General features: G+C 50.8%; 2 protein-coding genes across 3 annotated transcripts in view; one reads left to right on the forward strand and one right to left on the reverse strand.

Moving 5' to 3' along the window:
• LOC109410424 (zinc finger MYM-type protein 4) overlaps positions 1-18,375 on the forward strand; it is a 40,539-nt gene that overhangs the window by 20,373 nt on the left and 1,791 nt on the right. For both annotated transcript variants that reach the window (XM_029869261.2, XM_062861016.1), the window contains exons 3-7: positions 67-3,603; positions 3,734-3,859; positions 3,927-4,048; positions 4,120-4,255; positions 4,327-4,426. In XM_029869261.2, the coding sequence (XP_029725121.2) occupies positions 67-3,603; positions 3,734-3,859; positions 3,927-4,048; positions 4,120-4,255; positions 4,327-4,426 (4,021 nt within the window). The remainder of the gene's footprint in view (positions 1-66; positions 3,604-3,733; positions 3,860-3,926; positions 4,049-4,119; positions 4,256-4,326; positions 4,427-18,375) is intronic.
• On the reverse strand, positions 4,374-17,656 carry LOC134292165 (uncharacterized). Its single transcript, XM_062861020.1, has 2 exons — positions 10,038-17,656; positions 4,374-4,497 (listed from the first exon to the last, which is right to left on the reverse strand). The coding sequence occupies exon 1, from the start codon at positions 16,482-16,484 to the stop codon at positions 14,544-14,546; it is 1,941 nt and encodes a 646-aa protein (XP_062717004.1). The 5' UTR covers positions 16,485-17,656; the 3' UTR covers positions 4,374-4,497; positions 10,038-14,543.

Here is an 18,375-nt window from a genome sequence, read left to right on the forward strand (position 1 = left end):
AAGTCCATGACTTGTGCAGACTCTGTCGTATGGTCCAATAACAAAAAGCTCTACCTTCAATTGCAGAGGGCGTTGACGAACTGTCGGAGGGCGAAGGCGTCGACGAAAACGTATGTCTTCTGCCCGATGACGAACGGGAGCTATCGGAAGCGGATAAGGAACAAGCTCGGGTGGCACGGGAAGCAGCCGAAGAGTCGGAAAAGAGTCAAGATGGTGTGGAGGAGACGACTACGCCAGCAGCAGATAAGGAGGGTGAGAAGGAACCGGCTGCCGGAGAACAGGAACCAGCTGAGAAGGAATCGTCGAAGGACAAGGATCAACCCGACGGAGACGTGCAAGTGGTGGAAACGCCCGCGGATAAGGAACCATCGACGACGGAGGAAGCCGAGGTTCGGTTAGAAGCCGGGGCGGAACACACGGAGGACGTTGAGATTGAACAGGATCATGCGGCTGACGCGCCGCCGCAGGTGAACGAAATTCGAGAAGTTCCGGAACCGATGGAACAGACCTGCTTGAAATGCGACACAAAGAAGGTTTGCGAGTACAGTCTAATCCAGGAGGATGGTGAGGAGGCCAAGTTCATCTGCTCGTTCGATTGTGTGCAGTCGATGCGGACGGAAAAACCGGGCCAATACGTGTTGATTCAGAAGCGGGTGGGCATTGTGCAGATCTTCGATTGCAAGGAGACATGCTCGAAGTGTGAGAAGGAGACTACCTGCAAGTATCGGTATCAGACGGGGAAGACTGGCGGGGACGAGGCACGCTACAAGTACCTTTGCGACATGAAGTGCGTGGAATATCTGACGACCGTTAACGGGGAAAAGTACGTTCTGAAGAGGAAGCGCTACTTGATCGATGAGAAGGCCGAAGCAGAGGAGAAGAAGTGCATCCAGTGTAATGACGTCAAGCAGTGTAAATACTTCTTCCAGCAGGATGACGATGAGCTGTTCGTGTGCCAGGAGGATTGTCTGAATCTGTTGATGACGGAACACCAGGATCTGTTCCGGCTGAAGCGAAGGTCGGTAAGGGTTAGGGATCTGCCCAAAAGGGTTCCTACTGAACCGGAGCAGCCCCAGGAGCCAGCAAAGGCTGTAGCCCGCACCGAAGAGGAAGCCGAACACGCCCGGTTGGATCGCGAGGCCAGTTACATGCGACGATGCGCCCAGTGTTTCCAGCTGATTCAGCTGACAGAGAGGACACTCCAGTGGGAGACGATGGACTTTTGTAACGAAAAATGTCTTGGGGTTTATCAGAACTCGGTGGGTTCCAACTGTGCCATGTGTAGCAATGCCGTTTCGGTGACCAGTCTGGGCAAGTACTGCGTCCGGTTTGGATTCGACATCCGACAGTTTTGTCGGTCGAGTTGTCTGGATCAGTATAAGAAGAATTTGAAGGTCTGTTCCTACTGTCAGCGGGACATAACTGTTGGTGAACTCGGATTCCTGGCACCGGTTGGAGATAAGGGATTATTCAAGGATTTCTGCACTCAGGTTTGCTTAAAGAAATACGAGGAAGTGCTGGATCCGAACAAGCGTCAGGTTCCGCACATCTGCGCCGTCTGCAATCACGAAAAGGTCACCATGATCAACGTAACGCTAGACAACAGGGAGCACTTCTTCTGCAGCACGCCGTGCTTTTCCGCATTCAAATTCGTCAACAACGTCAATCCGGACGAATGTACCATGTGCAAGATGTTTTTCGAGCGGAAGTCGACCGATTCATTCACCATTTTCACATGCGATCGGGGTCCGGAAGGGGCTCCATTCTGTTCTAAAATCTGCATGAATCTCTATATCATCACCAACAGGAAGATCGTGTCGTGCAATTGGTGTAAAGTGAAAAAGTACAACTTTGATATGATCCAGAAGGTGGTCGGAAACATGGCCATGTGTTCGCTGAATTGTCTTACCCTGTGCGAAGTGTCCGTCAACGCTCTATCGATGAAGCAGATCCACTGCGACCACTGCAAGTTGCTAAAAACCCCGCAGTATCACTTGACCATGAGCGACGCCAGTGTCCGGAACTTCTGTACCTACCAGTGCGTAATGTCGTTCCAGAGCCAGTTCAACAAAACTCCGTTGACCATCGATTCCGAGGAAAGCCGTAACAATCCGGTGCCCACAGGGCTGCCGAAACGAGTCAAAAAGACGGCAACTCTGCCGGGGGTGACCCTGTCGGCAACACCAGTTGCACAGTCATCCACCGCTCTTCAACCGGCAAGAAAAGGCGGAAGGCCTGCCCGTACAGCGGCTGCCGTGGCCAATGCCGTTATGTCCACCGTTGATCTGCCGGTAATATCTTCGGTACAGTCACTCGCAGGTCATATGTCTCCCGCTAATCGGTCAACACGATCCAAGGGTGGCCGACCGCCGGGCAATGCGACTCCTACACGGGCAAGCGGTCCTAATCTGCCGGAACTCCGGGTATCCTTGGAACCATTGAGCGTCCAGTTAAATACTGCGCCCAAGAAGCGATATGAACCACCGCCACCACCGCCGCCTCCACCCAAGGTGGAGCTGAAGACGCAGATTGTTACGATTCCTCCGACGCCTGTTCCTGTGGCAAACGCTGGAACCATGTGCAAACCAATGCAGCAATCCAAGGCGGTTAGTTGCAGGCCCGTTCAGTGCAACGTAGAATGTCAAACAGAAGAGTGGTTACAAAGGAAAATCGTCATTCCGATTCCGGTTCCAATCTACGTTCCTTCTCCCATGCATATGTTCTCCTTACCCACGCCAGTCCCAATTCCCTTCCCCCTCCCCATCCCGGTTCCTGTTTTCATTCCAACAACGCGCAACTCCGCCAACGGCATCATGAAGGAAATCAAAAAGATCCAAGACAAGATGCCCACCGATCCTTACGAAGCAGAGCTGCTCATGATGGCCGAAATGGTGGCCGGCGACAAGAAAAAAGACGACGACGATTCCGACTCGGACGATGCGGCAGCCGACGAGCAGTTCAACGCAAACACCGTCAGCCTGGAAACAAACAACACCTCCTTCAACGAGGATCTGGTCCAGATGGCCCTGAAGATGGCATCGAACGACTTCGAAGAACCGGCCGTCGACCTGGAATCGGCCATGCAGGCCAACACCATCGCCCAACAGCAGGCGGCAGCCCAAGCTGCCCACCATGGCTACGGTCACGACGACGGTTCCCAGCAACAACTACACCACCATCAGCTCCTGATGCTCGAACAGCAACGGCAAGCCCCGACCGCTGTGGCCCAACGAGGTGGCCGCAAACGAGCCCCGGCCGCACCCCGAACGAACAACAACAACCGGCAGCAAATTTCCCCGAACAAACGCATCAAACGGGAACAGATCAGCGAACCCTCACCGGAACCACCGCGGGAACCCGTCGAGAAGCCGGACGCCAACATGTGTCTCAAGTACACGTTCGGTGTGAACGCCTGGAAGCAGTGGGTCCTCACGAAGAATGCCGACCTGGAGAAGAGTACCATCCGGCGGAAACCATTCAAGTCGGAAATCCTGCAGCTGACGGCCGACGAACTGAACTACTCGTTGTGCTTGTTCGTGAAGGAAGTCCGGAAGCCGAACGGCACCGAGTATGCTCCCGATACGATCTACTATCTGGTGTTAGGTAAGTTAAGTCTGGGTCTGACATGTAGGTCTAATTAATAAGACCTCCGATGTTCCGTACATATTAATGGCCCAGATTCACCTAATCTGTTTTGCTGGTTTAAAAATGCTAACATTTTCTTCCGCCACAGGTATTCAACAGTATCTATTTGAGAACGGTCGAATAGACAACATCTTCACCGATCCCTATTACGAACGGTTCACCGATTGCTTGGATGAAGTTGCCAAGAAGTTCTCTGTACTGTACAACGATTCTCGTAAGTTTTTCCCTCGACTACTACGATTAGCGTACAAAACTGTAGATTTTCAACCTTTGTCCAACAGAATACATTGTGACCCGAGTGGAAGAGGAGCACCTGTGGGAGTGCAAACAGCTGGGAGCACATTCGCCGCACGTTCTACTCAGTACCCTGATGTTCTTCAACACGAAACACTTCAATTTGACGGTGAGTCAACTTGTGTAAAACTTTCCTCAAATCTTGTGTGAAAAATTGAGTTTTTTTCCTGTTCCCTGTAGACGGTGGAGGAACACATGGAGCTGAGCTTCTCGCACATCATGAAACACTGGAAGCGAAATCCCAACCAAGGTGGTGCCAAAATGCCCGGATCGCGGAACGTGCTGCTCCGATTCTACCCGCCACAGTCGTCACTAGGTAGGATCGATATTTTAGAAGTTGAAAACAACTTAAATGATAACCTTTGCCTTTTATCAATAACATTTCAGCCGCTAATGCGAGGAAAAAGAAGGTCTACGAACAGCAAGAGAATGAGGAGAATCCCCTGCGGTGCCCGGTGAAGCTGTACGAGTTCTATCTCTCGAAATGGTGAGTATTATCTGTTTTGCGTAACTCAGGGCGTCTTCTACCTACTTGTAATTATCATAGAACTAGCAGACCTACCGAGGCTTCTTCTTCTAAACCATAGGGGGATAATCTGCTCAACAGACACCCTAACAGAAGGTTAGGGTAGTGTAGGTCTGACAGGCCGTCTTCTACAACAAAAGTAAAATCCAGGACTACTCTCTCCTCGTACCCACTAAACCATTCCTATGGTCGCCAAACCCTACGTCTCTCCGGAACCACCAAGAAGGTATTGCTTCAGAGAGGGGCTAGTGCACATCGCACCCACAAGGTTAGCTGCGTAGCCTGCAGCAACGAACATCGATGACTCGCTTTGGAGAGTCCATCACGGTAGCATGCTGGCGCTTAGCCAGTTTCCCGAGTGGTCCTCGCCACTCCCTTTGTCCTCGGAAGGCGGGCAGGGTCAACCCCGCCCGCGCCCTACTGCTGAGCGGACATCAAGAACTGATGCCCACGTGCAACCCGATCTGACCTGCCCGCAAAGGAAGGGTATCACTACCCTTCAGGCCCTATCAGATGCACCCGTAGGTTGCAGACAGCAGGATCTCACCTACCCCGACCCTTGCCGGGGACCCCTTTCCAACCGCGGGCTCGGATCCAACCCAGTAGACCGACGCCACGACAGCACCGCTACCGGGACTTCCTCTCCGCGGCCACTTAATCGTTGTAAGGGTCGATTTCGACCGCAGGGCACCGGTATGACCTACGAAGCCGACTCCGAACCCCTGGACCACCTCTTGTACTGCATCTGGACTAGCCATTCTCCGAGTCCACGCGCCACCTCCTCTGTAGCTCCCAGACGATGTGGGTAATAGCCGTTGAAACGGCGTTCCAGCCAAACTCATCCCTACACATCCTCTGGACCAAGTTGTCCGGAGTTGTGTCCTCCCCGCATGTGGCAAGCATGCGGTCACGCATTGTGCGAAAACGCGGGCACACGAACAAAACGTGTTCCGCCGTTTCCTCTAAATCATTGCACACTGGGCATTCGGGAGAATCCGCATGCCCGAAACGGTGTAGATACTGTCGGAAGCAACCATGACCTGTAAGGACCTGTGTCAGGTGGAATGTGACTTCCCCATGGCGCCTATTAATCCAACTATCTACCCTCGGTATCAACCTATAGGTCCACCTTCCTTTGGTGGAACTGTCCCACGCGCGCTGCCATTTGACCATAGAGGCCATCCTGGCAGTCCTGCGTATGCCTCTTGTGCCGCGCATTTCGAAGCACTCCATGTCCTCACTGATAAGAATGCTGATAGGCACCATACCAGTAATGACGCAGAGAGCGTCGTGTGACACGGTACGGTACGCGCTCGCAACCCGCAGGCACATAAGCCTGTAAGTACTTTCCAGCTTCCGTCGGTAGCATTTAGTACTTAGCGCGGTGCCCCACGCCGGGCCGCCATACCTAAGTATGGATGTAGCAACACTAGCCAGAAGCTTGCGCTTACTGGCGTACACCGCAGAGCTATTGGACATCATCCGGGACAGTGCCGCAATAGCTGTGGAGGCTCTTTTACAGGCATAATCTACGTGGCTACCGAAGGTAAGCTTATCGTCGATCATCACGCCCAAGTGTTTGACGGAGCGCTTTGACAGGATAGTACAGTCTCCTACACTGATCTCCGTCTGCTGCTCCGACTTCAGGTTGTTAACAACCGTCACCTCTGTCTTGTGGTGAGCCAGCTCCAGTTTCCTGGACCGCATCCACGCCTCCACAACCTTGATCGAGTGGTTGGTAGTCAACTTTACCTCCTCGATCGTTTCACCGTAGACTTCGAGCGTAATGTCGTCGGCAAATCCGACAATCACCACTCCCACTGGATACTCCAACCTCAACACCTCGTCGTACATGACATTCCATAACACCGGACCCAGGATGGAACCTTGCGGGACTCCTGAGGTTATGTGAAAGCACTTCCGACCCACCTCCGTGTCGTAGACTAGTACACGATTCTGAAAGTAACTTCCGAGAATCTTGTACAGGTACTCCGGTATCCCCAGACGCAAGAGCGCATCGGCAATAGCAGACCAGCTGGCGCTATTAAACGCATTCCTTACATCCAGAGTCACTACCGCGCAAAAGCGAATTCCCCTCCTCTTAGGCTCGAGTGCTTTCTCGGCGGTTTTTGTAACCGACAAGATAGCGTCTACGGTGGACCTCCCCTTCCGGAAGCCGTACTGGTTACTCGAAAGACCATTTTCGCCCTCGGTGAACCGCAACATTCTATTGAGGATGATCTTTTCGAGCACCTTCCCCGCCGTGTCAATCAAGCATATTGGTCTATATGCCGACGGGTCTCCGGGTGGTTTCCCCGCCTTTGGCAATAGTACCAGGCTCTGCCTCTTCCAAGCTTTTGGGAAAACTCCCTCGTCCAGGCATTTCTGCATAGCAGACCTGAACATCTCGGGAGCCTCTGCAATAGCTACTTTTAAGGCCAGGTTCGGAACTCCGTCCGGACCTGGGGCCTTACCTACGCTAAAGGACTTAGCTATCCCCGCAAGTTCCACATCGGTGACCCTCTCCTCATCGCCAGCCCCAGTCCCCGGCTGTCCTACGAAAGGAGGCCAAGGACTAGGATCATGACGCGGAAAAAGTCCTCCAATGATCCCCTCCAACATCTCTGGAGATTGCTCTGTAGGAGCCATCACACCTCTCGTCTTGGCCATAACGATCCTGTAGGCGTCACCCCACGGGTTCGTATTGGCACTCTGACAGAGACCCTCAAAGCAGGCCTTTTTGCTTGCTCTTATCTCGGTCTTAAGCGCGGCTTTTGCAGCGGCGAACACCACCCGCCGTTCGTTTCGCTCTTCCTCTGATCGTGCTCGCTGCATCCGCCGCCTAGCCCGTAGGCAGGCGCGGCGCAGGTCCGCAATCGCGTCAGTCCACCAGTAAGCCGGTGGCCTCCCATTTCTAGGGTGGACTCGCCTAGGCATGGTCGCATCACACGCACGTGAGAGCACCGCTACCAGCTCGTCGCCGTCTAAACCGATTAAGTTTCGCTCACGGCGGAGCGCCTCCCTAAATACCCCTTCGTCGAAGTATGATGTCTTCCACCTGCGAGGGCTTGGCCTTGGCCTAGCCGCCTCTTCTTCTATCCGCTGTCTGCTGTTATTGTAGTCGATACTGTAGCGAACCGCCAGGTGGTCGCTGTGAGTGTAGCCATCATCTACTCTCCAGTTCGAACTACTTGTTAGGCCAGGACTACAAAAGGTCACGTCAATAATTGACTCCGCTCCGTTTCGACTAAAGGTACTCTTGGTACCGACATTAGCCAAGTCGACATCTAAGATGGCCAGTGTTTCTAGCAGGATCTGACCCCGCTGGTTCGTGAAACGGCTTCCCCATTCCACGGCCCAGGCATTAAAGTCGCCCGCTATTACCACCGGCCTTCGCCCTGTTAGCACGGTCGTTAAGCGGTCCAGCATTTGCGTGAACTGCTCGATCGGCCACCGCGGAGGCGCATAACAGCTACAGAAGAAGACCCCGTTTACTTTGGCGACCACGAAGCCCTCATAGGTAGTAGACACCAACTCCTGAACGGGGTATTTACCCGTCGTCCATATCGCCGCCATTTTTCTGGTCCCATCCGCGACCCAGTTGCCGTTGCCGGCGGGTACTCGGTATGGGTCCGATATGATGGCGATATCCGTCTTCCACTCAGAAACCGCCTGACAAAGCAGTTGCTGAGCCGCATCACAGTGGTTCAGGTTCAGCTGCGTTACCTGCACTGTGATTTGTTGTTCACTGCGGCTTTCTTGAAGGCCGGGCACCTTGGACCACCCATCGGATGTCTGTTGTTCGAGGATTTCCCGGTACAGATCATGCAGATGGGCGGACTCGTGCAGCTTTGGGCCTTATGACCTTCAGCGCCGCATCGCCTGCACAGTTTGCGCCTGTCAGGGCCTTTGCAGTCCCACGACTTGTGTCCTGGTTCCAGACACCTGAAGCAAACCTCTGGTGGCTCGTGGAATGTCAGGTGACATACACACCAACCCACCTTTATGCTCCCTACTTTAACGGACTTTTTGACGTCCGCCACAGGTAGCTGAACCAAAGCTATCTGTGTCCCTGCTGGCCCTTTCCGTAGCTTAACGGCTGCGGCGGCCACCTGCACATCGCACTGTTGCCGCAGTGCCGTGACGAGCTCTTCCACTTCGGTGATCTCATCGATGTCCTTGACCTTCAGAGTCGCCTCATGTGTCAGAGCCCTCACCTGCACACCCTCACCAAGGACCTCTTCTGCCAGCCTCTTATAGGCGGCGCCCTTGTGCTCCTTCTGGCGCTTTAGCTCCAGGATCATCTCGCCCGTACGAGTACGTCTAATACTGCGTACGTCGGCTCCAAGACCCTCAAGCTTGGCGTCGCTTCGCATCATCTTCAAGACGTCCGAGTACTTGGACTGTTCCGTCTTGATGACGATAGCGTCGCCTTTCTCGCGCTTGGCACCTGCCCTCCTACGCCTTGGCTTGGCGTCCTGCGCTACTACCTGCGGATTCGCCTTCTTCTTCCTCTTCCGCTCTACCTTCGTCCAAGGGGGGTCCTCCCCTTGGATCGCCCTACTCTGTGGCTGTTGAGGGCCCACTAGCGGTCGCAACCCTTTGTTCCCATCGTTCCGGGACGGGCCAGCCTTTTCAGGCCCACCCTTCCCAGCTTTCCGGGAACCCTGGCTGGGGTCCGACCTTCCGACATTATTACCGACTTTCGGGGTAATGATTCGCCTGGCCTTGCGGGCACCGCCAGACAGCTCCTCGCCTGACGGTTGCCTCGCCCGCTTCTGCGATTGCTTGCCCCGTTTGTCGCGAGCAGTCGCTTCCGCCTTATTCGGACTTCCTGCGAAGGAGAAGGCCTCCGTTTGGGTAAACTTCGGCACTTTCTCATTTGCAGGCTCCGCTGCTGCAGCAGTCAGCAACGCGAGTGCCGCGTGCTCCTGCTTGGCATCGTCGATCGACGCCCTAAGTCGAAGCAAGGCCGTTTTCAGGTCCTTGCTTATGTTCGACTTAGTGGACGCAAAGTCGATGATTTTGCCAAGCTGCTGCTCAGCCACCTCTATTGCGGACCGTCCTTTGGATCCTCGGTTGACGGCCCTCAACAACCACGCTCCGTCCATAACCTCCACCGGCTGGCTTGCCGGGAAGTGGACTGGAGCACCCACGCTTGAGCTGCGTACGCAACTCCCAGCGCCTATCTCCTCACTTCTCCTTGTCGGAGATCTCATCAACCCGCTTCTTGCGAAGGGGTTGATCCCACCACTATTTCCACCTAGATTCTGATTTCTATTTGACTTCATGATTAAATCCCACGAGTAGCACGGGAAAGAATGTCCACCACGCCAGAGCCCTGCATTAACGCGGTAAGGGACAGCTTACTGTGGGGGGTGCCCAGGTACCCCACAGGCTCCGTTAAAGATCGAGCATCTTTTTCACCCCCTCGATCACTCATTCCTCAGCACGGGTCGCTTGACACCTTGAATTCGGGTTAGTAGTCCTATTCTTAGCCGGCGACTACGCGGCTGACTCGCAAGCGGGGGGGTGCGTCAGGCCCCAGGACTTTCGTCCCTGCTGCCCCAACCTACCGAGGCTAACCACGTTCCTTTGTATGGTTTTCGTGAAAATGCGACAAGTTCATTTGCACATTTACTCAAATGGTGCCAAAAACTGAGGTCTAGTATAATACTTTAAAAATGGGCATTTCGACATATAGAGAGAAAACCTAGAACAAAAACGAACGAGATCGCATCGAGATAGGGAGATACCGACATTTAGAAAGGAAACATGCATACATATCGAATGGTCTCAGTTGAGAGCCGTTACTCGCAGCATTCGATCGTGCTTTTTCTTCGGTGCTTCGTATCGATCAGAATGAGTGTGGTCCGTAGAAACACTCTGGTGGTAGATTTTAGTGTTCTGTCATCGCGTCCAGAAGTTGGGAAAATCCGCCAGTTCCTGGAACACGAAATCAAGCTGAACCTATCGGATGTCAAGAGTGTACAGTTCCACAACAGTCGAAAATGTGTTTACATCGAAATGGTGGACCGTGATACTGCGCAGCGTTATGTAAACTCACACAAGCGAGTTTTTGCTTGTAAAGGCAAGCTGTTTAAAATTCCAATGTTCATGGACAGTGAGACAGTTAGTGTACGAGTACACGATCTTCCTCCTTCTGTACCACACATCACGGTGGCCGATTTCAAGATGCAGTTCGGATATGTGCTTTCGGTACAAAGCGAACGTTGGAGGTTTTACTTTCCTGGATTGCCGAACGGAGTTCGAGTGCAGCAGATGAGAATAAAGCATCGCATTCCGTCTTTCCTCTCGATCACAAATGAGGTCTGTTTTGTTGAGCACCAGAACCGAGTTCGCACCTACAGGCGGTGCGGCCTATCTGCACACCTAAAGCAGAAATGTGTGCAGATATCCATCCCCGACAAAATCATCACAGCGTCATCCGTAGCAACAATACCGCCAAGCGAGCAAATGTTCAGTGAGGCTAATTTCCCGCCTTCGAATTTCACGGCTCACGTTGTTGTCAGCCGTCAGTAAGGATCCGAGGTAGACGAATTCCTCCATCACCTCGAAAATATCCCCGTCTATCGTAACATTACTACCCAGACGGATCCGGTCGTGTTGCATGTACTTTATTTTTGGAGCATTCACCACCAGTCCGACCTTTGAAGCTGAGTGCCTGTGCACCGGATAGCATCGACAAATACGGGGAGCGCAGTAGGCGTAGCCGCGTGCAGACGTGTTTTGTTTTGCTCGTCGCGTTTCTTTCGCGTTCGCCAATTTTTTTTTTGTGATTCTGCCGACGGTTTGGCAGGTGCTACGCCATCCGGATAGCTTCCGCGTGTGAAAGACTGCTTGTTCTGTGAGAATTTCAATAGTGGATTTATTGATTTCGAAAAGATTCATCATTTCCAAATGACTCGTGCGATAGCGGGGGGTTTCAAAGATGGTGTGTGTTTGAACGCCGCTGCTAAATTAGTTCGGGTTCGGAAACGGTGCTGAAATTCGTTTCTACTCATAGGAATGTGCCGTCTATTTCGCGTTTTCACGTAGAACGGACAATGGCGCTACGCCTTCCAGTAGTTTTTCATTGTAAAGTCCCTATGATTGCAGTTTTGTTCCGTGTTTTTTTACGTATGTGGCTATTAAACTACCACCATGCCATCAGTGGTTCGCGAGGGATTAGAGAATCATCCCGTGTGGCTCAACATTCATAATTTCGTGGGGGCTAAAGTGACGTGTGTTCCAATGATGACTGACTGCAAGCGCAACGGTGGCGAGACGAAGAAGAAGCCTGACTGCACAATAAAGACGTTGCCTTGGTGATGGCAGCGCTACCTTGGATTGGATGGATTCCGGTGAGAATGTTCCGATTACTTTTACTACAACAAAATGAACTAAATACGCGCCAGTTTCAAAGATTCTCTTTGAATCAGGAAGTGTGTTTGCATTATCATTATCCAAATGATAACGGTAATGTACACATGCGGGGCTTATTGTAAGTGAAAGTGACTTCTGAATGGACGTGTCTCTCCAGCCATTCTGAAATGGGTCTCTGAATCTGCAATAGAGCAATCACCTTCTAACTCCCGGACTAAAGCTTTTTGCAAAAGCATCAAAATGATATTGCAGAAAACTTTCTTCCATAATACCACTGCCGGACAGTGGGGGTTAGTTGGATCACACACACACACACATTCACCACCAGTCCGACCTTTGCTGCTTCGCGTTTCAGGCGGGTGTACAGCTCTGCCACCGTTCCAAATGTTCTGGCAATAATGTCCATGTCGTCCGCAAAGCACACACATCGTCCGGTTTTTGTGAAAATCGTTCCCCGGCTGTTGAGCCCGGCTCGTCGCATCACACCTTCCAGAGCGATGTTGAAGAGTAGGCATGGAAGTTAGAGTGGGACACCGAAAGATATTTTACTCCTGTACACTTTTTGAGTTCCTTTTTGGTCCCATATCAACTGTGCAAAATTTCAGCTCGATCGGAGAAACTATATTTTAGCGCCAGCCATTTTAATTTTTCATACGATTTACTATGGGGAAAATCACTTTTTCAAAGAAAAATCGCCACAGGTTGCCCCTTAACCCCTAAAAATAAATCGATGAATGATTTCTGTTGGAAATTTTACGAGGAATAAACTCTCCGAAGACCGCAAAGCGATCTATCGCATGTGGAAAAAGTTATAAACTGAAAACCGAACGGCTTGCCAATGCTCTTTAACATGTAAGGAATAACAATAAATAATAAAATCTCGTCATTTTATCAATCGGGTGAGGCTTAATAACTTTTTCCACAAACGTCGCATCGGTTTGCGGTCTTTGGAGGTCTGATTCCTCGTGAAGTTATCTACAGAAATCATTCATCGACTTATTTTTTGGGATCTAGGGGTGACTCCTAGCGATTTTTCTTTGCAGATGTAAAATTTCCCCATAGTAAATCGTATGAAAAACTAAGAATGGCGGGCGCTAAAATATAGTTTTTCGGATCGATCTGAAATTTTGCACAGTTGATATGGGACCAAAGAGGAACTCAAAAAGTATACAGGAGTTAGAGTTTTTCCATTTTTTGTATTTTCCCATATAAACCGTGTACCAGGCTAATGGAAGTCCATCACCTTGTCGCAGTTCCCGGCGAGATTCGAATAAACTGGATAGTTCACCTGAAACCTTTACGCTGTTTTGCACACCGTCCATCGTTGCTTTAATCAGTCTAGTCAGCTTCCGAGGAAAGCCGTTTTCGTCCATGATTCTCCATAGCTCTGCGCGGTCGATACTGTCGTATGCCGCCTAGAAGTCGATGAACAGGTGATGCGTTGGGACCTGGTATTCACGGCATTTCTGGAGGATTTGCCGTACGGTAAAGATCTGGTCCGTTGACGACCGGCCGTCGATGAAGCCGGCTTGATAACTTCCCACGAACTCGTTTGTTTTAGGTGACAGACGACGGAAGATGATCTGGGATAGCACTTTGTAGGCAGCATTCAAAATAGTGATCGCCCTGAAGTTCTCACATTCCAAAAGGTCGCCTTTCTTGTGAATGGGGCAGATTATCCCTTCCTTCCACTCCTCCGGTAGCTGTTCGGTTTGCCAGATCCTGACTATCAGCCGATGCAGACAGGTGACCAACTTTTCTGGGCCCATCTTGATGAGTTCAGCTGCGATACCATTCTTACCAGCTGCTTTGTTGGTGTTGAGCGGGTGAATGGCATCCTTAACTTCCCTCAGCGTGAGAGTTGTTTCCTTTTACGTCCTCCGCTGTCCTGGCGTCGTCGTTTCCTCCGTTGCCGTGGTCTCCCGTGCCTACGTTCTCCACGCCATTCAGGTGCTGATCGAAGTGCTGCTTCCACCTTTCGTTCACCTCACGTCCGTCCGTCAAGAGGCCTCCTTCTTTATCCCTGCATATTTCGGCTCGCGCCACGAAGCCGTTGCGGGATGCGTTGAGCTTCTGATAGAACTTCTGTGTTTCTTGAGAACAGCACAGCTGTTCCATTTCTTCGCACTCCGCTTCTTCCAGGCGGGGTTTTTCCTCCCGAAAGAGGCGGGTCTGCTGTTTCCGCTTCTGTTTGTAACGTTCCACGTTCTGTCGAGTCCCTTGCTGCAGCATTACCGCCCTCGCTGCGTTCTTCTCCTCCAAAACCGTTCTGCACTCTTCGTCGAACCATTCGTTCCGTCGATTCCGTTCCACGTACCCGATGGTGCTCTCGGCTGCGTCGTTGATGGCTGCTTTCACTGTCTGTACTCCAGCAGTCCTCTAGAGGGGTATCAGGTATCAGGTATCAGTAGGTCGGCTCTAGAGGCACGTTCTCCTCCATTCGGGAAATTTGTGCCATCGCCATGAACACGAGCCTATTCATCATTTACCTGACGGAGAAGGGAAGGAAAAAGGATAGGACATGGGAAAGGACAGGTAAGGGAATAGGATAGTCATACTCGCAAAAGCGTACCACAATGGGTTCACATAGCGTCCTGAAAAGGACACTGTAATAACGCATAAGCGTGCCACAATGGGTTCGAACAGCGCCCTGAAAAGGGCACTGTGATAATGCATAAAGCGTAAAGAGAGCCTATAGCTCTTTACAACAGCGGGTCAAGAACAACAGAACGTCCTGAAGATTCAGGTTTCTGAAGTCAGTTTCACTCAATAAGTGTTTCCCGAGTACTCGGAAACGCAATTGCGCAAAAACTGGACAGTTACATATTAAATGATACGAAGTTCCATAATCGGATTCACAGCTATCACAAGCAAATGAATCAGCTTGCTGAATATTCGCCATGTGAGAACTGAGTCGGCAGTGGCCAGTCAATGCTTTGACCAGCATGCTGCAATTCTGCTTTGACAGATTTGTTAGATACTTTGCCACCCCTAGAGATGGCTCAGTACAATACAATTTTGTTTGACGACATGACTCCAAACTATTCCAGTATTGTTTGTGCTGAGTGGCAGCCCACGTGTCAATCCGAAGCTTCACCCAACACTTGGATACCGGAATAGCTGGCTCAGGGCCAATGAAGTCATGTGATGCTCCAGTGCGAGCTAACTCATCAGCCAATTCATTTCCAGCGATGGAAGAATGGCCAGGTACCCATACAAGGTGAACAGCGTTTGCTGAATTCAGCTCCTCAATTTGAGTTCGACAAGCGATAACTATCTTCGACCTGGAGTTGGCCGAAGCAAGTGCTTTAATAGCAGCCTGGCTATCTGAACAGAAATATATTACTTTGCCCATTACGTGCTGCTGAAGTGCTGATTGCACTCCGCACATAAGAGCAAAGATTTCGGCCTGAAAAACGGTGCAGTGTCTGCCAAGTGAATAAGACTGATACAGCCTTAGCTCACGAGAATAAACACCAGCACCTGCTCGACCTTCGAGAAGGGAGCCATCAGTGTAACATACGATGCCGTCTGAAATACTTCTCTCCAGATAACCAGATGTCCACTCTTCCCGGGAAGGGAATTTCGTGGAAAATGTCCTATATGGAGAATTACAAGCAATTGTAAGATCACTTGGAGCAAGGACAACTTTGTCCCAATTCACCAAAAGTGGAAACAACGAGGTGTGTGTTGAACTGCGGTTCACAGGAGTTTCCTCTAGTAAACCGAGTACCCATAGGCGGTAAGTGCAAGAAAGTGCTTCTTGTTTGAGATGAATGTGTAGTGGGGCAACGTCAAAGAGAACTTCGAGAGCTGCCGTGGGAGTTGAAGAGAACGCTCCAGACATCGCCATTAAGCACATCCTTTGGAGATGGCCTAACTTTGATTGGACCGTTCTCACTTCGCCCTTTTGCCACCACACAAGGCATCCATAGGCCAATATTGGCCGAACAACAGTTGTGTAGATCCATTTGATATACTTGGGTTTTAGACCCCAAGTTGTACCAAAGGTTCGCCGGCATTGCCCGAAGGCCATACAAGCTTTCTTGATTCTGAACTCAACATGAGGTGTCCAGGAAAGCTTGGAATCAAGAATGACTCCAACGTACTTTACCTGTTCAGTCACATTGATTTCAGAATCAAAGAGACGTAAAGTTCGAACACCATTACGGTTTCGCTTTTCCGTGAAAAGAACAATAGATGTTTTACTCGGATTTACCGAAAGGCCATATTGGCGACACCAACCCTCAACTACCTGAAGAGCGTTTTGCATCAGGTCGAAAAGGGTGCTGATGCACATACCGACTAACAATGTTAGGTAGTCGTCGGCAAAACCATAAGTAGGAAAACCGCTATTATTGAGTTGCCTCAATAGCGTATCTGCTACGAGATTCCATAAAAGTGGTGATAAGACTCCCCCTTGGGGGCATCCACAAACACTCAATTTCCTAATCGCCGCTTGACGCAATGTCGAGAAGAGATGTCGGTTTTGGAGCATTTGGTGAATCCAATTGGAAATCATTGGAGATATACCGTGACCCCATGTGGCTTCCAGTATGGCATCGAAAGGCACGTTGTCAAAGGCACCCTCGATATCTGAGAAAACACCCAAGCAGGATTGCTTTTGAGCCATCTCGATATCGTAACGTAACCAACTTTGTGTAAAAGAATCACAGTGGAGTTTCCAGATTGGTAAGCATGTTGGTTCACATGAAGAGGCACATTGGCCAGATGAACATCACGGATGTGATGATCGACTATGCGTTCTAAACATTTCAGAAGAAAAGAGGTCAAACTGATAGGTCTGAAGCTCTTTGCTTCTTCATACGACGCGCGACCCACTTTCGGAATAAACTTCACAGTAATATCCCGCCAGGATTTGGGAATATACCCTGTAGCAAAACTGCAAACAAGTAGTTGTTTCAAAACATGTTTGAAATGATCAAATCCCTTCTGAAGCAAAATAGGATAAATCCCATCTGCCCCAGGAGATTTGAAAGGGGCCTCTAGAGGGGCCTCATCGAGTTCGCCCTCGTCTAGCAACGCGGCCTCGAGATTCTGCGCGTATGCTGATGCGAAATCCGATTGTTTCAGTCGCTCTAGGTTGTACCGTGGCGGTCGCCGGTATCGTACATTGTTGATGACGGAGAGTTTGGGCGCAGTTTGACCATCACCAAATAGTTGTCGGAGTCGATGTTGGCGCCACGATAGGTCCTGACGTCGACAATGTCGGAGAAGTGCCGTCCGTCAATCAGAACGTGGTCGATTTGTGATTCCGTCTGCTGTGGTTAACTCCAGGTGTAACGATAAGGGAGGCTGTGTTGGAAAAAGGTGCTATGTATAACCATATTTTTGGAGGCGGCGAAATCAATGAGTCGTAGGCCGTTTTCGTTCGTCTGCTGGTGGGCGCTGAACTTACCAAACGTCGGTCTGAATTCCTCCTCCTGGCCTACCTGAGCGTTCAAATCTCCTATGATGATCTTGACGTCGTGGCTTGGGCAGCGATCGTACTCGCGTTCGAGCTGCGCGTAAAATGCGTCCTTGTCTTCATCAGTACTTCCGGAGTGTGGGCTGTGCACGTTTATTATGCTGAAGTTGAAGAATCGGCGCTTGATCCTCAACCTGCACATTCTTTCGTCGATCGGCCATCAACCGATCACGCGCCTCTGCATATCACCCATCACGATGAAAGCTGTTTTAGCTCGCGTGTTGCCGCAGCTCTGGTAGATGGTATGATTACCTCTAAACGTTCGCACCATGGATCCTGTCTAACACACCAACTGCAACGCTACGATGCCGAACCCGCGGTCCTTCAGTAGATCGGCGAGTATGCGGGTGCTCCGAATGCAGTTGAGAGATCGGCAGTTCCACGTACCGAGTTTCCAATCGCAAGTCCTTTTTGTTCGCTGGGGTCGTTGCCGTTGGTCTCGGTTCGTATTATTCTGTTGCTGATTTTCCGTTACAATGGTTTTTTACGGCTGGCTCGTAGGGCCTGACACCAACTCTCTACTTTCCGGAGGACCATAGTGCAAAGTCGAGCTTAGGGTCCTTCCCTGGCACTCGGACGTAGATCAGCCACCCCTAACATGGGGATCAGACGCTGTTGCGAGCCGCTCCTCCTGGAGAACAGATGCTCAGGTTTGCAGAAGCAAACCTCCCTTCCCTGTCATCCTACGATCAAATTTCCCACCGGGGTTGGTTACCCGATCTTCCCTAAGGTTACTCAGCTCATAGTTTCCGGCCGGTACCACGAGGAGGTAGGGATAGGAGTTGCTGGGCAGAGGCTAGTGGATCACAATGGGATCTGAATTGCGCAGCATACCCAGCCTTTACCGTGCCTCAAAGAAACATATTTTTTGTATAAAATTAAAGTAGAAATGTTAGGTAGAAGATCCCTGAAAGGATTGTTTCACAAACGGTTGAGAAACTATTAGTTTCCACTTTTTTCCTATCACGGTGTTTTAAGTGTTAACAAGTTTTCATTTGAACCATCCTGATTGGCGTTTTGTGTTTTCGGTTGTTTG

This window comes from Aedes albopictus, chromosome 3 (genome assembly GCF_035046485.1).
Source record: "Aedes albopictus strain Foshan chromosome 3, AalbF5, whole genome shotgun sequence".
Classification (NCBI taxonomy): Eukaryota; Metazoa; Arthropoda; class Insecta; order Diptera; family Culicidae; genus Aedes; species Aedes albopictus.